A 26,906-nucleotide genomic window follows, 5' to 3' on the forward strand; every position below is an offset into this window, starting at 1 on the left:
GTGACCCTGAGGGACAGAGAGGGTTCTGACTGTCACAACTCGGGCTGGGGGTGCGGGTGCTACTGTCATCTAGTGGTAGAGGCCAGAGATGCTGACAAACATCCCACAAGGCAAAGAACTGCCCCACTCCTGTCCTGAATGAAGAATTGTCCACCCTCTATGTCAACAGTGGTTGAGAAAATCTGATACATGAAAATATACTTCTTTCTTTTTCTTTTCTTTTCTTTCTCTTCCACCCCGCTTCTTTCTTTTAACTTGAAACTCTTGAATGATAAATGGAGCATATTTTATGACAAGAAAAAGAGAAAATGCTACTGATTTTTTCTTACAGACTAGATATTTGGTCCATACTGCATCTGTTTTGACCAAAGTAACAAGACACTTTCCACCAAATTTTTACTTGACCAATGGAATAACAGACTTTGTACCAGACTGTATTGGTTAATAATAATATGAAATATAAGAAAAAACAGAGCCCCAAGAAAGAATCAGCAATTCATATCCACTTACATGATATCTGACCACCATTATTGGGCATATAAAATGCCTTCTAGTAGACTTCACAAATGATTATTAATTTAAAAATTGTAAGGTGTCTTGGTATTTGTGTTATGACATTTAAATTCAAAATTTATATAGTTAGAAAAATACTCACCAATATAACAACTAATCAAAATATTTATAAGCCACATGTTTAAAATGCCTTAAAGAATTATGAAAGCTCCAAAATTTAAATCATAATAGAGTATATAATATTTATTTTGTAACAAAATAGATAAAACCAAATATTTGCACTTTATGTAGTTTGATTATTATGATAATTTGTTAATTTAACATTCAGTTAAAATAAACTTTAAATTAGCTATTTAAAAAATGTCAAGTACATGATTAAGATAAACTTTGTTCATCAGAAAAAGACCTTCAGGAGTAAATAATGATAGAGCAAATCTGTCCAAAACACTAGGTCTTCATTTTTTGTGTCTTAGACCACTCAGGTGCTTCTTTTTTGGTCTGTAAAAAAAAGGAAAAAAAAAACAAACAAACAAAAAGAAGAAGAAGAAAAGAAAATTAAGTAAATTGCTTATAAGGAGGAGAAGAGAAACGATTCAAAGAACTAAGTACCTATATACATTGGGGATTTTTATGTAAAATTATAGTAAATAATTGCTTTTTGTAATTCAGAAAGAGACTTAAGGGCAAAGATTTTGTCTTTTGTCAGAAATAATCTCCCACCTGGTATGTCTATTAAAAAAAATACACAGCTGTGTTTTCTGGCTTAAATCCTATATTTAATATATTCTACAGAGGTGAGTATTTTATGAATTGATTCTATTTTCAAATAAAATTATAAAAAAATCAAGGGCACAGCTTCTTTTTAGTTGTCTTATCTATCTACATATAGATACTCATTCACTCAATAGATATTTAGTAAAGAATTTCTAGATCCAAATCATTGTGCTTTGGGTATTCTGAATTGCTAAGTATTTACCAGAGTACTTCTTGGGTTTACTGCTCAATCATTTCAATGTAAAAGAGCCTGGCTATACAGAGTAGTAACAAAAGAGCAGGGAAGGTAGACTGTGATAAAGCACTCAGAACTCCCTATATAAGATACTGATGCCAATCAAAACATCTTATTTTATATAATATAACAAATCAAATATGCAATTACTCCTTTCCCACTTATATCTCCTTAAAACTATGAAGAACCACATTCCTAAATATATATACATTGGCATATAGATAAGTATGATAAGTTACAATTTTATCTTTTTCATATGCCATAGCTGATGCACAAAATGTTAGAAGTGGCATCAATGATCAGCTCCTCTTGCCCTTAGCCATGCCCTTGGGCAGCTTCAATTACCACCAAATACACCAGTAGACCCTCCACTTCCTTCCTCCAACCCCATCTGTATAACCATAGCTCTAACTTGAGCTACAAATACTTTTACATGATGCCTAAAGGCAACTAAAATTCAGTATGTCAAAATGAACTCCCCCAATCCACCATATTCTCTGTCTTGGTGAATGGTACCATATTTTTTTTTTTTTTTTTTTTTTTTTTGGTACCATATTTTGTTCAGTCATCTAAACCAGAAATGTTTGATTCCTCTTCATCTTAGATTTCTCCTTTTTCTTTTTCCACTTGCTACGTTCATTCTAAACAGTCCCTAACATTTGTAGAAATATCTTTTCAACTTATTCTGCTTCTATCTTGACCCCAAAAGGCTTACCTTGGGCCCTCATCATTTCTGGCTTCACTCCTGCAAGAATTTCCTACTTCTGATTTGGCTTTCTCTTCTATTATGTTCATCACCCACAATCCCTCCAAGCTTATCTTTCTAAAATGCAAATCTGCATTAAAACACTTTAGTAGTTTTTCTTTAATAGAAAGTCCAAAGTTCTTAGTATTAAAGGTGAAAGAAGCTTCCAGGGTAAAATAAGGAAATCATAGGGAAAAGCCAGGTGCTTTCTTCCAAGAGAATTCAAAGGTGACAGGGCCTAACCAAATCCCAAAGAAACCAAAGTACAAACCAGAATGCTAGCTGATCTGCCAGAGGAGGACTAAGTTCCATTTTGAGAAACTGTGATCTTCACTAAGTCATAATGTAAACTGGTCTTCTTAACTGTGGCTCGTGGACAAAAAAATATGAAAGCAACTTCTACAGATCAAGCAAAAGGCATAGAATTTGTATATCTGCATTTTCTCAATCAGCTGATACTAAAAGTTCTTTTACTACTATGTATGTATAGTAGAAGGTAAATAAAACTTTTGATATTAAAAGGGAATCTTAAGACTCATAAAGGACAGTACAAGCATTTTAATGGTAGACTGTCCTTCCTGACTACTTCAATCTGTGTCTGGTCCATTGCAGACCATCCGCCCTCCATCCCCTCCTCCCAGTACCTTCTTTCTTCAGATGTGTTAATGAAATAGCTTTGCCACAGTCGAGTATACCTCTGTCCTGGGGATTAACTGCTTTTCCTCTTCATAAATTGACTTTTCAGTTTTTTGGTCATAGCCACTTAAAATTAGTTTCACAGCTTGTCCCATAGGTCTAATGTATATTCCTTATTCCTAGGTTATTTGGGGGGGGGACTTCACTATCACTGTCATGTTCAAACTACATTTAATTTAGAAGATAGGGCCCTTTAGGATCTGGTCCAGGCCCACTTCTCTAACCCTATCTCTTGACACTCTATTACATGAACTAAATTACTTGTAGTTGAGATTAGTTTTATAGTAATTTATTGAACACCTACTATGTATCAGGTCTTTGTGTTAGGCTGTACGGATATAAAAATGAGTAAGACCCTATGACAGAGCCTGGTGGTTGCCTAGATTACGTCTATTTTCCCCCTTTCAATAACAGAACTCTGATTTCATTATGAGAGTAATGGGCTCATCCAGTGAAAAACTACATTTATCAGCCTCCCTTGCTGCTAGGTGTGGCCAAGTGACTAAATTCTGACCAATGGGATATAAATAGAAGATGTTGGGTAGAACTTACAGAAAAATGCCTTTAGAAAAGGAGATGGTATTTCCCCCCATTTCCTCTTGCTTCCTGCTTGGAATGCAGATGTGATGGCTTAGGCTACAGCAGCTATATTGTGATTCTGAGGACAGAGGCCACACACCAAGGATGGTTTGAAGAGAAAGGCAGAAGAAACCTAGGTCCTTGATGACTTCAAAGGGCCACATACTAGCCCTGAAAAGCTTATCTTCAGGCTTTTATCTGAGAGCCAGAACAATCTACTTAAGTCACTGAACTAGCAGTGGAACATAATTCCTAGACACTGACTCTAATCCTTAAGTAAGTTATAGCATTTGTTTCATGTTGTATTTTCTGCACACAGGAAAAGTGTCTGGCATGCAGTAGGTGCTCAATGACATGCTTCCTTTGTTGTTGATTTTTTTTTTTTTTTTTTTGCAGCTGGAGCACAGTACAGAATAATGGGTTAAAGTACAGGCTCTGGAATAAAACAGGCTCCAGCCATTTATCTGTAAACTCGGGCAAGTTGATGACCACTCAGTTACTTCACACATAATATGGGGAGAATAAAAACTAATGGTGCTGGATATTCTGGGTACCCTCAGACCTGCTGTGCCTCAGGATGCTGTCAGTGGTAGCTTATGGTTTCTGATTAGGTTCAGTCAATGAGCTGCAGAGTGGGCTTGTGGGTCAGAGGAGAAAGAAGTTGGGATGTCTATTTTCCAGCTCCTTCTTTGCCTGGCCATAGTTTGGTAGTAGTAAATTCTTCTGTAGAAGACCAAAGTTTCTTACGAAGGCTCTAATTCCTCTCCTTGCCCCCTGAGACCTAGGAGTGGTATAACTTTGCATAGTTACTAAGCCTAAAATGTTCATTATCACCTGTTGGTTTCTACCTCCTTGTTTCTCCTGTAGGGGTGTTTCTCACTCCCTCCAATTTATCCCTCCATCTGCCTCGTCTTTCTCCTCCACCACCACCTTTGCTACCTTCTTAATTTCTGTCTGAATTGATATCAAAGTCTGTTGGCTCTTTCTTTCCATTCCTCTAGTTCATCTTTCACTGTTGCTGTCCAGGTCTGAAAATACAAACGTGACCCTCACAGTATTTTGTACTTGCTTCCTATTTGGTATTTATCACACATGTTATATGATACACGGTTTCCATGATCTGACTCTGAGGCACTCTAGGGCAGGGGCCCTGGGCATGGAATAAGGCTTGAATAAATGAATAGCTTCAAAAGAATGTGCCATAGACTCAAAAGACAATTCCATAAGAGGTACTGCAAAATGCTTTGAGATATAGCATGGAAGAACCTTGAGGATGTTATGCTAAGTGAAATAAGCCAGTCACAAAAAGACAAATATGGTATGATGCCACCTATGAGGTATCCAAAACACTCAATTTCATAGAAATTCAAAGTACAGTGGTGGGTTGCCAGGGGCTACAGAGGTAGGGGGGGAAGAAGGGGAGGCGTTGCTCGATGGATCTAGAGTTCCAGTTTGCAAGATGAAAAAGTTATGAAGACCTGTCTCACAACAACATGAATATACTTAATACTACTAAACTGTACACTTAAAAATGGGTAAAATGGTAAATTGTATATGTTTTTTATCACAATAAAAAACAAACAAAAAAAAACCAAGAGCTTTTTAAAAAAATGTTTTGAAAAAAAGCAGCAATACTGAAAAAGTGTATTGTTTCCAATGTGAGCTACCTGGACTTCGCTGTTAAAGAAAGTTACATATTTTATTAGATATTTTACATTCTAAAATAGAAAAAACAAAAAGAGTAATAGGACCTTATTTCCTACATATTTAATAGCAAAGCAAGTTTCTATCGGAATCTATTTTTACCTGGGTATAATGTCATTTAAAATTTCCTCAGTTTTAAGATAATGATGAGATCTAGCAAAATTCAGCTGCTCAAAAACCTTGAGCATTTGGTTTTACTTCTTTCAGGTCTTTATTTAAGTGTCGTCTTCTCAGGGAGGCCATCCCTCCCTATTCTTCACCCACCGACCACCCTGTTTTATTTTTTCTCCATAGCATTTGTCATTTTTTCACTTTCTCTACAATTTATTTTTTGGTTTGTTTGTTGGTTTACAGTCTAATCTCCACAAAAGAATGTAAGCTTCATGGAGGCAGGAAGTTTTATACCCTTACTGCCTCTAACAGTGCTTGGCACAAAGGAGGTACAATAAACATTTTTTTTTTCTTTTTTTTTTTGGTGGCCATGCCATGTGGCTTGCAGGATCTTAGTTCCCCGACCAGGGATTGAACCTAGCACACCACAGTGAAAGTGCTGAGTCCTAACCACTGGACTGCCAGGGAACTCCCAATAAACTTTTTAAATGAATGAATGAATGTTGTTTGGGTTTACTATTACAGACGCCTCTCAGTTCAATTTAAATCTGGACATAAAGCCTCATGAGAGTCTATATTCAAGAGTTGCCCCTATGTAATGTGAAAGAAAATGCCACTCCAGTAATGTAATATGGCTCCAACTAATCAGGTAACACTGCCCTTTATAAGCATAGTGGGCAGTATTTATGATTCTAAGTAACACTGCAATTATTGAGTGGAAATGAAAATAACCAATAAGATATGAAAATAGCATATTCTGTTGTATGAACTCAAGATATGTTCAATCTTTCTATTGGTAAAGTTCTGCTCTCAGTCACATTACGGTCTGAAACTCAGGTTACCTGCAATTACATTAGGATAGAATAGGTCAACTTCTCATCTACATCAATATCTATGTCTAAACACTACCAAAATTCAAACAAATTCCATGGAGATAATACTGATTCTGGAAAGTTGATTTCTGATTCTCGTGAGACATACATTCTTCATTTCTAGATATTTTGTCAGTAAGGTACTATCCATTAGTGACGGCCCGAAGTTCCAGCCACTGGAAGTTTCTAAGCCTTTACCAACTCCTGATTAGTACTGAGCAACTAGCATTAAGATAGATCACAGAATGGCAAACTATGATCCATGGTCTGTTTTTGTACGGATTGCCTGCTAAGAATGGATTTAACATTTTTAAAGAAAGGTAAAACCAAACAGAATATGCAATAGAGATGGTATGTGCCTCATAAAGCCTAGAATATTTACTGTCTTGCCCTTTAAGGAAAAATTTGCCATCTCCTGTTAGATGACTGTTAAATAAAGTGGCACAAAAATTCAGATACACAGTTAACTGCTTTTTATTTTGGTAATTCCACTTCTTTACCTATTTAAACAGTAGTGTTTCTTTTATGTTACTATCTCAAAGTTATTTACCCTTTCTACCCATAAGATGCTTTGGGTAACAAATTTTCTTGTGCCTATTCAGTTTTTTTTGGCCACGCCGTACGGCATGTGGGATCTTAGCTCCCCGACCAGGGGTCGAACCCATGCCCACTGCACTGGGAGCGTGGAGTCTTAACCACTGGACCACCAAGGAAGTCCCATGTCTATGCAGTTATTAACAGAGTTAATATTTTAACTGAGGAGGGCCCTATTTTCTGACTTCTGTTTTTTTTTTTTTTTTTAAATTTAAGACTTTCATAGGTTCCATGGTATGAAACCCTTTTCATAATATATTTTTCACACACACACACACACACACACACATATATATGACGTGATATTAGACATACAAATTACTTAAAAGTGAGCATTTATATTGGGAACATTGCTTTAATTTTTATGTGCTGGTTTAGATTAATTATATTTGTAATTTTATAAAGAAACAGCACAAATTAGTGGTGTTAACAGGCCCTGAAGTAAATTGTATTCCAGATGTAGGAAAGAGCTCAGAGGGCTGTGATAAAAACAAATGACAGGATTAACTGGAAACCAACCAGAAGTAATTTACTGTTCTAATGTGATTTGGGAGATAAATAACTGATAAGATGGGTACTTTTGTGTCATCCATAAGCAGGCAACTAAAACATTAATATATAACTTGGGGATTATAGCATATTGAGAAAGAATGCTGACTGATAAACGCAGACATAATAAGCCTGGTGGATTATTCCTGGAATCTAGAAAAAGAGCTAGAAATTAAGAATCTATTAGTGTTCAACCAGTGCCACTTTTCTAAAGAAAAGAAATACTATGTCTAGTAGATATAATTACTTGTTTTAAAAAAAAAAACGATATAAGCTAGGAATTGAGGAAATAAATATTTATGATTCCTCAGAGGCAGGGCCCAACTAAAATGTGTCTAAGAGAGCTGACCCAGCTTTCCTACCAACAAAGTGACAAAAAGAGAAACTGCCCCAGATCATTCAGCCCTCACGGCTCTACTTCCACACTCACTAAAAAATTCCTTATTTCTAATTTAGCTTAGAGCTATATTACACCGGGAAGAGGCTGCAATTAGTATTCCTGAGACTCGAAATTGAAAAATTATTTTTAAAAATGTAAATGTACATAGCTAGCTATCTTGAGGTCTGAGCATGTTCTGGTCAGATAAATCCAGATTCAACATGAAAAAGTGAGACCAGGGATTTCCCTGGTGGTCCAGTGGTTAAGAATCTGCCTTCCAATGTAGGGGATGTGGGTTTGATCCCTGGTCGGGGAACTAAGATCCCACATGCTGTGGGGCAACTAAGCCTGCGTGCTCCGGAGCCCGCGCGCCACAACTAGAGAGAAGCCCGGGCGCTGCAACGAAGAGCCCGCGTGTCGCAGCTAAGACACGATGCAGCCAAATAAATAAATAAATATTAAAAAAAAAAAAAAAAAAAAAAGAAGAAAAGAGAAAGTGAGACCAGAGCTTCAAAACAAATGTGACAAAGCGTTAGAGGTATGAAGAGCAATTGGTTCCCTCAGCTCCTAGACATGGCCGGAGCCCCTTCAATCTACCAGCAAAGTTCATTTACCTTGGTGTGCCATACAAATGCTATACTTTTCTATGTGTGTTATAATGTGAGAAATGTGGGGTGGCACAGAGTTAGGACATGCTCTGTGGTAATGCTACCCCAGGGCAGCACCCTGTGTCTTAAGACATCCAATGAATTGTATTCATTATATTAAGTATATTACAAATAACTGCTAAATTGCACTTTAATAAAGTTATAAACTTTTCTTTATGAATAATGAGAAACACTGCTTTTTATAACCTATCAATTTAAATTTTAAAAAATCTTTTGGTAAAGTACATATAACATAAAAGTTACCATCTTAACCATTTTTAAGCATACAGTTCAGTGCCATTGAGTATGTTCACATTGCTGTGCTACCATCACCACCATCCATCCACAGAAGTCTTTTCATCTTGTATAACTGAAACTCTTCACACATTAGACAATAACTCCCCATTCCCCCTGGTCCCTGGTAGCCACCATTCTAATTCCCGCCTCTTTGAATCTGACTACTCTAGGTATATCCTATCCACTGTATTTTCCTTTTTTCCTAAGGAAAAGTGTTAAGTGGCGAAATGACTGAAGTCAGGCATAAGAATGTAGTAAGAGAGGAATAAAGTCTAGATTATTAAACATCCTAGTTTTGAATAATGAAAAGGAACACAAATTAGAAAACGTTTTGTGACTATTATACTCTCTGCCCTTGGAATTTCTCACTCTTTAACCCTTATTGTCCTTGTCAAATCCTAGACATTCTTCAAGGTCAACCTCAAATACTTTCTTTTCCTGGAGTCCATCAACATCACATTATCTCTTCTTTCTTTGAATTTCCACAGCAGTTTATATTTCCTTTAAAGTAGTTTGTATTTCCTTCCAAGACCATGGTCTTGGAAGTTGCTGCTTTCACTCTCCCTGGAGTTTATTTAGTTCAACACTAAAGTTCCCCACACAGTTTAGAGTTTTAACGGCTAAGATGATAACTAAATTGGGGAGGCAAATAACTGTTGTTGTTTTTTTTTAATGCTGTGTTACCAGATATTTATTGAGTACCTGCTTTGATCATGTGCTATGTAAGGCAATGGGAACACAGCTTCTATCCTCAAAGCACTTACATTCTGTGGTTCAATTTAGTCTTTGTTGGTGCATCAAATGCTTGAAAAACAATCCTCCCACATCTGTGATTTCAACAGCCAGAGCTTTTCTATAAAATACACCTTTTGGGGTTGTCTTCTTATGTAAATATCACATGAACACTGCAAAACGTTCATATGATTATACAAATATGGAAAGAAAAATGTCTCAAGCTTTTATTCCTCCCCTTCCTCCTCTGTAACACAGCTCTACCTTCACCCCACTGCCCATTTAACAGGGGCTTTGTGTGTTTTCCTCATATTTTCAGTGCACATATAAACACGCATCCATCCATCCCTCTATCATTGAATTTAATATCAGGGAAAAATACCAACAGCAAATAATATCAGCCAAAAGATCTGGAAGTAAATTAGAAATGTTTCCATTTTAGCTATAAAACCATAAGATTATGTAATGATTAGATCTTATTTTCAAATATTTGTACCATAAATTCCTTATTGACAAGATGAGAGAAAAACGTAAGAAAAGCACCATTATGGAAAATTGAAAATACTCAAAATAATAACCGTAAAAATTATGATGCCTTAGGAGAATCATGGATGTTAGTATAAAAGAAGTCCAGCCCTCATTTCATGTAATCTCCCTCCTAATTTTACAGATAAGACCCAGTTCAGGGCATTTAAATGACTCGCCCCAGGTGACCTAGTCGGTTCCCATTCCTAATTCTGCAGTATTAGCACATAGTCTTGATTTGACTGGTTTACAGCATGATATCTGAGTTTTCATTAGGATGTAGCTGAGATCATACCTTTTTTGAAAAATTTTCTCTTGTATGCAGAAGATAGTTCAGTATAGAAAAAAAAAAGAAAATACAGATAAGCATAAAGAAGGAAATAAAAACTACCTAATTAATACTTCATATTTCAAATCTTCTTCATTTTCTTTTCATTGCAGAACCTTATCTCGAGATATTGGAGAAATCTGTTACTTATGTACTGGTGACAGTTAGGATTTCAGGATATCAGAATCAGGTTACCAAGCTAAAGTCAGAAATGTAGGAGGTCAGGGTCAGAAGGAATAGTTCATTGCTTGGAACAGAGAAGGGTCAGAAAAGCAGATCAAGGAGTGTGGTAGGCTTTAAGTAGGTGGCTGGATCTTGCGGTTTTCAACCAATCCTACGTTTTCCATTAGCATCTATGTATTCAGTCTGCTCTCTTCTTGTAGATTATAATATAATAATAGATACATCATACTGTCTGTCCCAATCTTAGCCGACTTTCTGAGGAAAACTTGCCTAGCCATGGCCCGTCTGAATAAATAGCCCTAGGTAACTTTCTTTGGTACCATGTGACCCCTGGTCACAGGTAAGGGCAGCCATTCAGTAGGCTGGCTAATAACCTTAACTAGTCTTGCCACCAGGGTTATCTGACAACAGGGAGGAGCTGGGCCAGTTAAACTTGCTTTTGGAAAATACAGGGAGAACTAGGTTATAAGAGAGGAGATTAGGGAAAGGATGCATAGAAATACGTCTCAAGACAAGGGGCTGTGAGCAAGTTGATGAGGAAGTGGAAACCATGAGTAAGCAGACACCAGGAGAGAAACATGGGGAAGCTGAAGTACCACTAGAGGAAAAGATCTATGTACTCAGCTGTGGAAATCCACAGAGCTGCCTTGTACCCAGGCTGGTCAATCTAGATTTCCTGTGTTCTCCATCCTGTTAGCTCAGTCTTTATTGCCACAAGGAGCCTTATGATAATTATCCCTTATTTCCTTTAGATTGTAACTCTGTCATTTTTTTAAAAAAAGGAGGTTGAACTATGTAATCACCAAGCAAGCTCTCACATCTCATTGATCTTGAGTAGCATGTTCTGAATGTATAATGAAATAGCTTAGATCAGAAGTTCCCATACTTGACCGATTATTATAATCATCTAGGGAGTTAAAAAAAAATTAAGATTCTGGGGACTCACTGAATCAGAATATCATACAGAAAATCTTTCTGGTCTTGAGTCTCTATGTTCAGATGGTAGAAATGTTTCTTCTGAGAAATTAAGGTATGGAGGGGAAACCATGTTGAAGTAAAGTGCACTATTTAATAAGGTTACTCCTATTTCGATTCTGTTGTCTTTTAATTCTTATTACTTGTTAAAACATCATTTTCAATATTTCCTAATTTATTTTCTATTTTAATCCAAATTTTTCTAATTTCTTGTTCTTTGACTCATTTCCGGGCACATACATTTTTACCTAATAATGCATTTCAGTTTTTCAGTTTATGTTAATACGATTGGTTTTATACTTTATAAGAAAACTCAGAGCAAAATATATTATTTTACAAATAAGAGGGGGCGGGTGATATTTTGCATCCCTTTGATTCTTATGTAAATTTTAAACTGACAAAAACAGGGAATTCTGGTTGGCATTTTCACTGCCGAGGGCCACGCGGCATGGACAAAACAACAACAAACAAACAAACAAACTTCTTTATGCTTATCTGTATTTTTCTTTTTTTTTTCTACAGTAAACTTTCTTTTATATACAAGAGAAAAATTTTCAAACGAGGTACGACCTCAGCTACATCCTACTGAAAACTGAGAGATCGTGCTGTAAACCAGTCAAATCAAGACTGTCTTTCTGATTCATTTATAAGCCGTCCCTGGAGACTGGCGGAGGACAGTGCTAGAGTAACGCTAATTCCTGGGCAAGTCCGATATGTTAACTAGAAATATAAACCCCAACTACCAACTGTTAAGATAGATAACATATACATTCAGAAAAAGGATACATACAGACCTTTTAAAGTTAGTTTGAAACCACTATGAGAGGAAAGAAATTTAAGTAAAATCTATTTAGCGAAAATAAGAGACACTAACATTCTAAGTTAATTTTTATTGTACTTACGAAGAGTGTTGGTTTGGGTATAAATACATTGTCTTCATGTTCTCTAGGCACATTCAAAGTCTTTGATTTCTGATTTTCTGTCACATTTTTGGATCCCGTTTTAGTAAAAAGTAAGTTGTCCTCAGAACGCTTACTACGCATATTAATGATAATCTGTTTCATTGCTGCCAATTCCTGTTGTGTATGAAAAGAGAAGATGGCACGTATGATTTTAACAAGCAGACTCATAATGTTGATGTTAAAATATTTATTTTTATTCTTGAAGTAGAAAAAACATTTGAAACAATTACTACATTATATAAACGAGGAAAGTTGTGAAAAAAACAACATATTAATATTCAATAATTATGCACATGAATCTCATAGTCATTAATACCGTTAAATGATAAATATATCATTCCAAAGGGGAAAGGGGGTAGGGATAAATTAGGAGCATGGGTTTAACAGACACATACTATTATACATAAAAGAGATAAGCAACAAGGATTTACTGAACAGCATAAAGAAATATATTCAATATCTTGGAAAATAATCTGAAAAAACATATGTATAAATGACTCACTTTGCTGTACACTTGAAACTAACACGGTATTGTCAACTATACTTCAATTAAAAAAAGTATTATTCTGTAGCCTAGTGGTTCCCAAATTTTTCTGCATATTGTAATCACCTGTGGAGCTTCAAAAACAACTGATGCCTGTGTCCCACCCCCAGAGACTGTGAGAAAATTGGGCTGGGGTGTGGCCTCGGCTGTGAAATTTTTTAAAGATCCCCAGGTGATTCTAACAAATTTGGGAACCACTGGCATGGCTACTTTCCCCCGTAGTTTCTCTACACGTGCTTGATAAGCAGATTATTTAGGCACTTAACTTCTTCTCTTCTACCTCTTAAACTATTCCATTTCCTTTTGAAGTCTTACATGAAGATGCAAGGGAAAAAGAGTCCAAAAATTTTTTTCTTGCCTATTAATCAGCAGTTCAAACAGTAAGTTTAATATAGCTTCAGGATTTCTTTAACCATGTTATTCCCGGATCACAGACATAGAAAGCAAACTTAAGGTTACCAAAAGGGAAAGGAGGCGGGGAGGGATAAATTGGGAATTTGGGATTAACAGATACAGACTACTATATATAAAATAGATTAACAACAAGGATCGACTGTATACCACAGGGAACTGTCTTCAATATCTTGTCATAAACTGTAAGGGAAAAGAGTCTGAAAAAGAATATATATATATAAAACTGAATCACTTTGCTATACACCTGAAACATTGTACATCAACTATACTTCAGTAAAAACAAAACAAAACATATTATTCCCTCTTCTTTTACAAATGAAAACCTGAGTTAGCTTTATCAGTCGTTGTTTGAACTAAGAATTCATTATGCTGAACTTCTTGAAGAACCCGGATCAAAATTTCCACACATTCCCTCTTCCAAGTCTTTTTTGTCTTTTATTTTCCCCCATAGTCAAACCTTTAGCACCAAACACTAACTAGTGGATATTTATGCTTAATTACTAAATTGATTCAATCAAACACAAGAATATGGAGAGAGGGCGGACTGAACTCTCCTTTACCTTATTATCTGTACAACAGTGGTAGGCTGTGTTGGTGGTAATTTTTTCCTATTATCTTATTGCATCTTCATGCCAAGACACAAAAGTTAGGGCGACAGAAAGATGTTCTGCTCCCTTCTACTAATCTGTTTATAGACATCAGCTCTGTGTCAGAGCAAGTTCCTACAGGCCTTTTTTTTTCTGGCTGTCATTAGTTCTATTTAGAACCATCTAGCTTGAGTGGGTATTTTAAAACAGAGCTGTTGAGTTTAAGCCACAGAGTCTTAATAAACCTCAGGGCCAAGAGAGGAGCTGGAAGAAACGGTGCCAGAATCCACTTTCTCTTTTCTGCAGGACTGAGGCTGGCTTGGCCAATGCACATGAGGATGTATCTACCTTCAGAAACTGCCAACCTGATATACTTTTATTTGACCCTTTTGAGGACTCTTATTGCTTTTGAGATTGTTACTTCATTTACATGCTTCCCTTTAGTGAAGTATATACTACTGATTTAATGTTAAACATGTCTTGTGTTATGGTAGATTTCAGCTCCTGTTCTACTTACCACACGATAAGTAGAGAGGAGAGGAGAGATGACGGTCTCTCAGCCTATCAAAAAAACACTTTTTATCTGAAAGAACCTCTTTTTACTGGCCATAACTTTTGTGCCTTGGCATGAAGAGAAAATAAAATAACAGGAAAAAATTTCCTCTAACACAACCTACCACTCTATTACAGATATAAATAAGGTCAAGGGGATCATACCTCCTGGCAGAAGGGAAGGGAGGGAGCAAGGATGAGGAGGGAGAAAAGGAAGGAGTTGGTGGGGTACCAGGCAGAGGGCTTTGGCTCCTAAGTGCCCAAGAGGAGGCCATAGTTTTGTTGCTTTTTGGCTTCACCTGCTGCTCGTATAGGAACAGTTACGGGAAACAGATCACCCCTGATGCTGGTCAGGAGACAGAAGGGAAATTCACAGGTTTTTGCTTTATTTAGACTAGGATCACCCCAACTTAGGGTGCTGTCACAGTACCACTTTTGTTCATCTGATAGTATCATACAATGTTAGCACGGTTTTTGAAATCTAAGTAAAGAACACTGAAAAAGCAACAGAATTCTGTAAAATTCCTATTAGGATAATACATAGCTACAATGGACACCAAAGTAACATGCAGAACAATTCTGTTCAGTTTTATTATGTTTGATCATATAGATGATCTCTTTTCTATCAATTGTAAATTTGAACAAAGAAAATTCCACTTTAACATCAAATAGTATCCACGATAACCACCATAGACTGAGCACACAGAAAGCCAAGCGCAGGTAGTGGAGACATTTTAGCATGAGGTTAGACGTCAAAGACACATCTATTCCTGACTCTGTTATTAACTGTGTAAACTTCAGCAATCTACTCTGATTGAATGAGCTTCAGTTTCCTAATTGATAAAATGTATGTCTGTGTTACCTTTTTGGATTTTTGCCAGTCTGATAAGTGTTCGGGTATGTTTAATTTGCATTTCTCCTACTGTAAGGGTGGGCAGCTTTTCAGTTGTTTAAGGGTGTTTCCTTTTTTGTTGATATCCTTGGCTCATTTTTCTACTGGGTGATTGGTCATTTTCTTTTACATTTCGAGGCGCTCTTTACATGTTAGAGACATTAGCTCTTGTCTGTAATATGAATGGCAGTTTTTCTTCCCTTTTAATCTTTTATTTGACTTTGTTTATGCTTTTTATTTTGTTTTGTTTTTTTCCTATGCAAAACTTTCTGGTTGTGATGTAGCTGAATAGTCCTTAATTTTATGGTCTTCCCATGTTTTCTTCTTCTATTTTCCTCAAGTTACTTTATGGTTTCTTTTTCTTTTCTTTTTCAAACATTTAGATCTTTGATCTGTTTGAAGTTTATCCTGGCTTATGGTGAAAGGTGAGGATTCAGCATTTTTCCCCCCTTGGCTATTCTGTAGTAACAACATCATGTACTAAACAGACAATTTTTTCCTCTGATTTGAGATGTTATCTTTATCATATACTGAATTTCCATAAGTATATGATTTATTTCTGGACTTTTAAACTCTATTCCAATTGTCTATTCATGCACCCATGTCACACCGTTTTAACGTTTAATGATTGAGGGGTTTTTTGGGCTATGTTCTTAGGGATAGGGGTGGGTTTATGTTGAATTAAAAAAACAACAACTTAGAACTGGCTTTTATGATACTGAATCTTCCTTACCATGAAGATATTTTAATATTTCTTTTACCTACATTTTTGGCATAAATTGTCCTTCCCTAGTTGATGTTACTATTACAGTGAAATGTTTGTGATTCACAAAATCCCAATTTGCAAATTGACAAAGCAAACAAAAATAAACCAACGTAACATACAAGAACTAGAAAAACTTGTCACTACAAAATGGGATCCTTTGTTAGGATTAAGTCATCTTGAAATCTGGCTTGGTCCTTACCATGTTCTCTTGTCTGCCTCCTGACTGCTGGCTCCACCTATTAAGAGTCTGCTCTTATTGTTTGGACTTGACTTTCACATGTCATTTCTCTAGCTTTTGGTTCTGCTTTTCTCTGTTCTCTAACTGTCCTTCTGTGATTGGTCGGCAGGGTTATTTGTACTACTGTTTAATGATTTATAAATACTGTTCACTGCAGAACAGAGAGTGTGATTAGGTCCACAGAAAAGGAAGCTGTGATGTTCAAAGGAAAATGTTTCAGGTATCAAGTTCAACTGGATTCTTTTTCTTACATTGCAGCTATCGCTCAAAATCATGCCATTTACTTAGATTCCTACTTGGGCCTTGACTTTCTCATAGAGATTTTTTCCCCCTTCTTCTTAAGAGTTCTTGCCTTTTTTTCCCTCACTGATGGAACTAGTATATGTCTTTTTCCATATTACCTAAGATTATCTAGCTTCTAGATCATACTGTTTGCTGGGATCAATTCTGTACTGACTTCTTTTAAGACTGCTGCACAGTTGTTATTCTGAAATTTCTTTTTATTGCACATCTTGGCATGTTCCATTATTTCTTGCATCGCTCTCTTTGTCGTTTGATGGCAAACAATCTAGTAATTTCATGAGAGAGGGTACTGTGGTAAAGTACTGTGCTTCCCTTCAGAACTTTGACGGTGTTACATCTCTATCTTCTAAAGTCAAATTTCTGGGAACTATGAGGCCAAGCTGATCTTTATTTCTTTGCAGGTATTTTATTTCTCTCTGGAATTGTTGATATTGCTTAGCTTTTCCCTGTTAATTTCTGTCTTCTTACCTTTTTCTAAGCTTTAGGAGAGTTCATTGGCTTTTCCTGACATCCTTCTACTGGCATTTTTACTTGCTTATAATAACTTCATGATTTTGATTTTAGCAATTTTTGAAAACACCAGAAACTTTTTCTGCATACTGCTTATTTTCTGTAAATACTACTTCCTCAAATCTTTCTGAAGAAACTAATTACAATACTTTGTAAGTTCTTTTCTGTTACAGAAATTTTTGTTTTCTTTGGAGAAGGGAGTCAGTTTCTCTGTTTATTGTGATTTTTCCCTTTTGTGCTATTAATTTTCTTCCAGTTTCTGACGGTCTTTGGTTGTGTGTTCCAGTTTATGAATGAAGGAACAGATTAAATGTTTTCTTTCTGCTACCATGGGCCATTCCTCTGAATGAGACAGTTGAGTACAATCTCTGGATATGTGGATAAGAAAATCTGTCAAGCAGGCTCCACTCTAGGGTCCTCAGGTAGAAAGTAGGCTCTCTTGTCCAAAATGACAAAATGTGGAGTGTCCTAATATGTGGCCCCTTTGTTTTGGCAGTCCTAGTCTATTCCTGGCAAATGTTACATTAATTTAGAAAGCCATTTGTCAGAATATTTTTTTTAATTCCTGCTTTTTAAAATTATAGAAGCATTACTTGTTCATTATAAAATTCAAATACAGCAAAAGTGCCATGCCTCAAATTCTTTCGTTTTACCACTTGTTTGAGACTTTTTTTTTTTTTTTTTTTTTAATAACAGAAGTTGCCAATTTTTTTTTTTTTTTTAAAATTTATTTATTTATTTATTTATTTTTGGCTGTGTTGGGTCTTCGTTTCTGTGCTAGGGCTTTCTCTAGTTGTGGCGAGCGGGGGGTCACTCTTCATCGCGGTGCGCGGGCCTCTCACTGTCGTGGCCTCTCTTGTTGCGAAGCACAGGCTCCAGACGCGCAGGCTCAGTAGTTGTGGCTCACGGGCCTAGTTGCTCCGTGGCATGTGGGAATCTTCCCAGACCAGGGCTCGAACCCGTGTCCCCTGCACTGGCAGGCAGATTCTCAACCACTGCGCCACCAGGGAAGCCCCTGTTTGAGACCTTTAAACACTCTTCTATAACAGTCTGATTTATAATAATATTCATTAATTCTGATATGCTTTTATAGTGATTTTCAAAAACCTAATAGTATATATCTTATAATTCTAGTATATCAAATACATAAGACAATTACAGTAACTTCAAGAATGAAGGAAACATTCATTGAAACGAACAAATGTAGAACCGCATCTGATTACGCAATTGAAACTGAAAACAAAAATAAAACGAAACAATAAAAACCACATTGCAGTACAGTACTCTTCAAAATGGAAGAGTTAAGGACATTCTTATGAAACTTCCAGATGATGATGATGATGATGAAGATGATGACTGTTACTATACAATCTCTGTAAAAGAGATAAATTGCTCTCTTGAATCCGAAAGCCCATATGTTGGCCATTTAATATAAACTATTTGCATAGAGGGTGGCATATTAAAACAGCTCAGCTGCAGAGCAGCTGCTTAAGAGTATTGCATAGTTGATGCCAATAAATTGCTGAAAGTTGTAAACTCTGCAAAGATGTTGGCAAGGGGACACATAGATGGCATTTCTTGATGAAAATAGCTCTGACAAGTATAATGCAAACTATGTGCTCCACTGGAGGTTAAATGTAAGTGCTTTTCCAGAGGAATAACAATGTATCTGGCAGTCAAGTCAGAATTCTGTGCATCTTTCCTACTTGAGCTAACGCAAGGTAGAAACCAACCTTGTTTTAAACCAAGTACATCCATATTTTGGAGGTTTAAACTTCATCTAAAAGAGTATTTGAACAACATTTTATTATGGAAAATTTCAAAGATCCAAAGAGAAGAGAGCATGGCATAGTGAGCCCCCAGTTTCTATTGCCCAACTTTAATCATTATCAACATTTTGTCAGTATCATTTTTTTTAAACAGCTTTATTGAGATACAATTCACATACCATATTGTCATCCATTTAAAGTATACAATTTTAAAACTTTTTAAAATCACCTCAAAAAGAAACCCCGAGTCCTCTAGGAATCACTCCTCTATCCCATCTGGTCCTCAACTTCCCAACCCTAAGCAACCACTGATCGACTTTCTGTTTCTGTAGATTTCTCTGTTCTAGACATTTCAAATGAATGGAATCATATAATATGTGGTCTTTTGTGACCAGCTTCTTTTACCTAGCATAGTGTTTTCAAGGTTCATCTACGTTGTAAATCTATCAGTACTTCATTTCTTTTTATGACTAAGTAATATTCCATTGTATGGCTATACCACATTTTGTTTATCCATTCATCAGCTGGTGAACATTTGGGTTGTTGTGAATAATGCTGCTAACATCTAACATTCATGTACAAGTTTTTGTGTAGACATGTTTTCATTTCTCTTGAGTATAAACCTAGCTGTGGAATTGCTAGGCCATATGGTAACTCTATGTTTAATCATCTGAGGAACTGCCATAATGTTCTGTCAACATTGTTTTATCTACTTCCTTTCTAGTTATTTTGAAATATTTTAGAGCAGATTTCAGACCTCAGATCATTTCACTTGTAAATACTTCAGTAGAGATTTTTAACAGATAAAGATTAAAAAAAAAAAACCCCACAATATCATTATCATATCTAACACTATAGTTTAAAAGAAAATGTAAATTTATTTCAAAGTCATCTATCAATACTCTAAGTGCTCAATGAGAATTTTGAATTATTAATATTATCAAAGCAAATTTTTAACATAGTTCAATGTATGATTTTTGAAGAAGTAAAAATATACCTTGAATGACAATGGCACTATACTGTAAACAATACACAAAACAGATTTTGTATGGCAAATTAACATTCATGTAGTATTTACTATGTGCCAGGCTTTGCACTAAGTATTTTACATAAAAATTTAATCCTCTCCCAAATACCAAGAGGTAGATATTACTTCAATTTTCAAGATAAGGAAACTGAGGTTTAGAAGATTTTAAGAAATATAGCCAAGGACTTCCCTGGAGGCACAGTGGTTAAGAATCCGCCTGCCAATGCAGGGGACACGGGTTCGAGCCCTGGTCCAGGAAGATCCCACATGCCGTGGAGCAACTAAGTCCCTGCGCCACAACTACTGAGCCCGCGTGCCACAACTACCGACGCCCGCACACCTAGAGCCTGTGCTCCGCAACAAGAGAAGCCACCGCAATGAGAAGCCCGCGCACCACAACGAAGAGCAGCCTCCGCTCGCCGCAACTAGAGAAAGCCCGTGTGCAGCGATGAAGACGCAATGAGGCCAAAAATTAAAAAAAAAAAAAAAGCCAGATTCATTAACTATTAAGAAATGAAATCAGGATTCAAATGGATTCAAAGCTGTCATTATTTCGGCGTTATGTACACAATAATGCGGATGCCTTCTGTCAAGGCCTTTGATAGCCGCAATTTCAGGTTTGGAAGGGACCTTCAAGTTATTTAACCTCTACACAAAACAAAGCAGAACAACAACAATAACACCTGAACAAAGCAAACAAAACATGTCTCCTTATAATGTCTACCCTTAGGTTTTAATTCCAGCCTTTGGAGAGATGTACCGCAAGTCTATTTCTGCCTACTTTGAATTTCTTGTATCTCTCTGAGTCTTTTCTTCTCTAAACACCCCCAATCCATTAATCTCTCTTATGACTGAAAAGAATTCTTTTATCATCTTGATTATTTTCCTCTGATTATCTCCTAGTATTCAAAGTTTTGGGCCTAGGACAGAATAAAGAAAGGAGTCTTGGCCAGAGCAGAGGGAAATAAGGCTTATCTACTCCTTATTCTAATGCATTTCAGATGACAAACATTTTTGGAGTCATACCCTATCTACCACTGAAAGCTTACTGAGAGCTCAAGTGCTTGGTGAATGAGACACAACTGTGCTGTCATAGCCTAGGGGACGTAACTAATCACCTACAACATTCTTTCCTAAATTTGGATATAATCTTAAGGTCATCCTCAACAGCTAGGCAGGTAGAGGAAGCTAGCATTAACACACTGAAGTAGGCCCCTCTGAACTGAAATCTACTGCGACTGTTGACTTAAAACAGAAGTGTGGGCACCTTGATTCTGTTCTGATTGGTTTGTGCAGACCCTTTCACTCATCTGATTACTGAATAGTACCTTGGACTTCTAACTGCTTTGCCTTCTGGTATTCATGTCCTCTTGGTGCCTGGCTTTCCCTTCTCTACCAGTATTCATCTAGTTGCTGTCTGGTTTCTGGCCTTTACTACCTCAGTATAATCTGATAGTTTTTGACGCACGTTCATGTTGATTTCCATCATCAGTTTCAGACTCCAGACTCTAGCCTCCATTTTGAGCACTGGTGTCCAGGGCGTGACTCACTCCAGTGCCTGTACCTTCTCCGTGTTGTATTCCCTGCCTTCCCTCAGTGTCAGCGCCTTCATATGGGATATAGATTTGTTAAGTTTAAATTAAAATACTGCCAAATAAGACCATAATCATTTCATTTCATTGTTAATAATCTCTCCTGGCCAACATACTTCCAGAGACTTATTTTAATAGCTTTGCAGTTTGTTTTGTGTGTTTCCTTATACCCTAGAATTGTTTGGTTTGTTATAAACTGCTGCTATTCTAGAAGTCATAAAAACACAGGGTTAGAAATGATAGCAAGAGGTCACTTACTTGTTCCTTACTGATAAAAAAAGGTCAGAGAAGTGTACTTACTATTTAAAAGAAAACATACCAAACTTCTAAAATGTAGTGGGGAAAATACACATTTCATTCTTTAAAAAAAAAAGCAAAAACAATAACTAGAAAATGACAGGTCTATATGATACATAATAGATGTGAAAGTGTGATGTGAAAAAAGTTAAAAGAGCATATATACACAGATAAAGTATTTTTATGATGAGATAGAATGTTTCACACAAGACAGAATTTTACTTGCAGGACACAACAGAGATATTTGTAATTTTAAAGCTGATGATGAAAAGATTAAAAATGAAGCCAAAATACTTATAAAATCAAAATAATCTGACCTAGTTCTACTAAGTTTTGTATAAGTCCACATAAACATAGAGGTCCACAGAGTACAATCTAAAAACAATTTGTGTCTTTTACGCAATTCAAAATTGAGGAGAGGGAACATTCAGTTGCTGCGTCTGTCAAACGGGTATAAGACCATCACAGAGCTCTTGGGACACTTTAGTATAACATAATTGGGCTGAAAAATTTTAAAACATTTTGGTAGGAAGAAGTTATAAAAACTCAAGATATTATTATTACTTTTATACAGTAGGTTCAGTTTTGTCATACTTAAAGTATATTTAAATTCAACATTCACAAATGAGTATTTTTTGCAATACTTTACTCCCTGAATTTCCTCAGACCTAAATTCACATACCCTTATATGGAAAAAATAAACATTCTAAAACTTTATAGGGAAAATATGACTTATACAGTATGTGTTTTAGGTTTCCACTATAATAACTGTCTTTAAAATACACATTTACATCTAGGAAATCAAAAACAAATTTGAACTTGAACAGCACCACTACGATGAGAAATGTATGAATCTGAGACATAATTACATCTTCATTTAAAGAAAAATTAACTTACCCACACACTTTTTGTTCTTTTTAGTCATACTGACTGTTCTGACTGTAAAATTTAAGTACATATGTGTATAAGAAAATCGTGTAAAAAGGTATTGTGAAGAAAATTTCAAAATAGTTAAGTATGAACCAAAAAGAATGACACACATATAGAAATATGTAATTTGTTTGAACCCTTTATGAAGTGGATTGCCTAAGGGGCACTTGTGATGCTGAAATGTCCCTGAAACTTTCCGAGAAATCACAGAGAACATAGGCGTTAGAGTCCTGGAACATAAACATACCATAAAAGAATGATAATTATACTGTGACTTCACTTTTCAGAAACCTGGCTAACTGCAGGGTTTGTTTTCTTTTTGTTAAGTGACATTCACTGCAATAAAAGGCAAGTTATCTGGAACCATGGGAGTTAGTCCAACCAGGTAAGTGTGAGGCCTTGCACACGCTAGGCACTTAGTAAGAAGTGGTTGGTTAAATGATGGTTAAATACTAACCGAAATGCTTGTGGACCTTGAGAGAGATTATTGGCAGAAGCAGTGAGTGAAAGGGTAGAAGAATCTCAGGTTTGAGAAAAAGATTTCTTATACTCCACAAATATTTACTTTTGAGGAGAGAGAATGTGAATATATTAAAGGCTGGTTTCTAATGCTTTCCATTTGACAGCTTCTAGTACAATTATCATTGAAGATTGGAAAAGATCACAGTTAGTTTAACAAACATTCAATTGAATACTTACCAAATACTGTGCTAAAGGCTAATACACAAAGGAAAGCTAGGCACTCTATTGGCAAGACAGATGCGTAATTGTGATATACAGTGATAGGAATATTAATACAAGTATTTTTAAAGTTATGGGAAAGAAGTAAAAAAAAAGATAAATTTTTCTTTATTGAGTTATGAAGGGCTTCAAAGAATAGATAACATTTGAACTGACTCTTGAAAAGGAAGGAAAAGAGGGAAGGGTCCTACATTTACTGAGCTACTGTCACATGCCAGGAATGTACTACATTGTTTAATTCTCATATAACCCTGTAAAGTAGATATTACTTTTATTTATACATGAGAAAACTGAGTTTAGAGGAGTTAAATTATTGTCTCAAGAATCCATAGCTATTAAACTGTGGGCTTTAAGTGATTATGACATGTTGGCGTAGGTTCATCATTCGTACCGAATGTCCACACTCTGGGGAGGCTGTGCATCTGGGGGGTGGGGGGGCAGGGGGCATATGGGAAATCTCTGTACCTTCCTCTCAATTTTGCTGTGAACTTTATACTGCTCTAAAAAATTGTCTTAAAAAAAAAAAAAAGAATCCATAGCTATTAAGTAGCAGAGCCATCTTGCCTGTCTGACTGCTGGCTTTTCCCACAGTATTTCAAAATATAGGTGATGTAAGGAATATAAGGGTAATTCCAGCCTTAGAATTTAATAAGAGAGCTGAACAAGTATATACGTAATTCTGGGTCAATCCAGCTGTCCACCTTCTCCATGGTTACACCTAGCATGCTGAGTGTAAGCTGCTAGAGAAAAATTACACAGAATGGCACTACTACAAATATATGACATTTCATCTTGGCAATTATTTGTTTCTGCAATGTACATCACTCATTTATTACATAGCTATTTCAAACTTCTGTTTTCCTCAAAACTCTGATCCTATCATGTGTCTTGCCCATTAGAAAACAACCATTAGATGGGAACTCTCTAAATTCTTACCACCAAACCTACTAACTTACTTTTAATGTAATTTTGATTTCTCCCCTGCAAAATGGAGAAGGTGCCCCTCCTGTCTAAAGTTAAATCCCATCACGTCGCCCTGGATCTGCTCCTTTCCCAACACTTTTGCTCAATTGATTATCCTCTCTCTTTTGTACTTTCAGTGTCTCTCTCTGTTTGGTTCCTTCCTATCACCATTTAAGCCGGATACTCTCCAACTCGGGGAGGTAAAGGCCCTTGATCTCATGCTCCCTCCCTGATCACCTTATATTCTCTTATTCAAAGGGTTGCCTAGTTTTCCTTTTACTATTTTTCAACTTCTACTTATTTATCAGTTCACTGCAATCTGCCTTTAGTGCCACTGAAACTGCTTTTTTTTAACATCTTGTTAAATCCAAATACCATTTTCTTTTTCATCTTTGTTCAACTTGGCCCCTTGGCAGCCTAAGCCACTGCTGACAACTTCCTCCCTTCTGAATGCTTCTGGCTTCACGTGGGTCTACTCTTTTCCTGATGCACCTGCCATTTCTCTGGTCACTCCTCACTCTTCTTTGAGTAAGCATTTTTTGCTCTGCCCAGCCCTTAAATATTAGTGCTCATCAAGAATCTGTCCTAGGCCTTTTTCTGTTCTCACGCTATATACCCTTACTAGTTCATTTAATCTACTTCCAATGTAAAGCACCATCTTTATGCTGTTGACTCTCAAATCTCTACCTCCAGATAACTTCTCTTTCTTGGGCTCCAGAACCTACATTTGTAACTCTCTACTGAATATATCCACTTAGATATCTTCTTGAGTTCTTCTTTCCCAAACCTATTCCTCCTATGTTCTTTGCAGCACCACCATAAACCCAGGATACAAGCCAAAACCCTGGGCATCAATTCTCATTCCTCTTCTCTTCATCATTCCCTAAATTCAGTCAATCACCAAGCCCAGTCATTCTGCTTTCTAAATAGTTTTCAAATTGGTCCATCCTTGTTGGACACCATCATCACCAGTTTAGTTCACGATACCACCTATTGCTCAATGAAATACTGAAATAGCTTCCTAAGTGGGGCTCTTACCACTCCCCCTAATACAGCTGCAAAAGAAATTAGAAAAAAGGCTTTTATATCAGTTTCTTAAAATTATGCTCAGTATGCTATTAGATACATGGCTGATTATACTTTTCCTACTTTTGAAAGCTTAGATTCTAAGGACACATGATGAAATATATACAAATAAAAGCAGAATTAAAATTTCCAAAGGTGTTCAGCAAATCTTGTTTCATTAAAGCAAATATGAGTGGATAAAAATGAATGAAGGTCTTCCCTGGTGGCGCAGTGGTTGAGAGTCTGCCTGCCAATGCAGGGGGACACGGGTTCGAGCCCTGGTCTGGGAAGATCTCACATGCCGCGGAGCAAATGGGCCCGTGAGCCACAACTACTGAGCCTGTGCGTCTGGAGCCTGTGCTCCGCAACAAGAGAGGCCGCGATAGTGAAAGGCCCGCGCACCGCGATGAAGAGTGGCCCCCACTTGCCACAACTAGAGAAAGCCCTCGTACAGAAACGAAGACCCAACACAGCCAAAAATAAATAAATAAATAAATAAAAATAAAAAAATAAAAAATAAAAAATAATCAGGTACTTATTTAAAAAAAAATATGAATGAAAAATGAAGGCCATTAAAGAAGACTCTTGAGAGGTATGCTCAACGAGAGAGAAGCCATTCTAAGGAATCACATTTCATATACTCAAAACTGAATGTTTAATTTGAAGCCCTGATAATGTTAACTAAGAGTGAGATCCTATCAATCTTTTCCTTTACCTTTATTAAAACCTAATTATTTAAGATTTATATTTTATATTTTTATACCTAAAAGCTCTTAGCATAAGTAAAGACATTTAAGGGTAAAAAAGATTACATTCCACTTGAAAGACAAAGAAAAAGTTATTCTGAAGCACCAAAAGTGAAAGAAAAGAAAAAAAGATTACAACACCTGGATAAGATATTCAGCTCTGACTTTTCTGGCAACTAAGACGAAAAGGAAGCACATTAAATTACATAGTTTTCATTTTCTGAAAAAAAGAAAGAAGGATATAACTTCATCTACAGAGGCAAAAATTTTCCTGGAACTCACATAAGCAGTAATTCATCATGAGATTTTTGTCTAAATGGGACTAAGGAGAAAGATCATAAGCTTTTGTTTCAGAAAAAAAAAAAGTTTCGACAGTAAGTATGGTTGAGTTACTTAACTCTTATCAGCATCAGTTTCATCTGTAAAAGTAGGGACAATGATATTTATCTCAGGGTACTGTAGCAAAGACTAAATTATGTAATATAAATGGAAGTACTTAGTAGATTGCCTTAAATAGTTTCACGAAACAAAGAGAAATGACACCAGATTTTATTCCGATCTTCTATAAAG

General features: G+C 36.3%; 1 protein-coding gene across 5 annotated transcripts in view; it reads right to left on the bottom strand.

Moving 5' to 3' along the window:
• Nucleotides 1-867: 867 nt before the first annotated feature.
• PIBF1 (progesterone immunomodulatory binding factor 1) overlaps nt 868-26,906 on the bottom strand; it is a 207,935-nt gene continuing 181,896 nt past the window's right edge. For 4 of the 5 annotated variants that reach the window (XM_061170699.1, XM_061170703.1, XM_061170700.1 and 1 more), the window contains 2 exons: nt 12,341-12,514; nt 868-1,011 (listed from right to left, as the gene is read on the bottom strand). In XM_061170699.1, coding sequence (XP_061026682.1) covers nt 961-1,011; nt 12,341-12,514 — 225 coding nt within the window. In that variant the 3' untranslated portion in view covers nt 868-960. Of the gene's footprint in view, nt 1,012-12,340; nt 12,515-26,906 lie in introns of those variants that run through there. The other variant, XM_061170701.1, reaches the window with a different exon arrangement.

The sequence above is a fragment of the Eubalaena glacialis genome, chromosome 16 (genome assembly GCF_028564815.1).
Source record: "Eubalaena glacialis isolate mEubGla1 chromosome 16, mEubGla1.1.hap2.+ XY, whole genome shotgun sequence".
NCBI lineage: Eukaryota > Metazoa > Chordata > Mammalia > Artiodactyla > Balaenidae > Eubalaena > Eubalaena glacialis.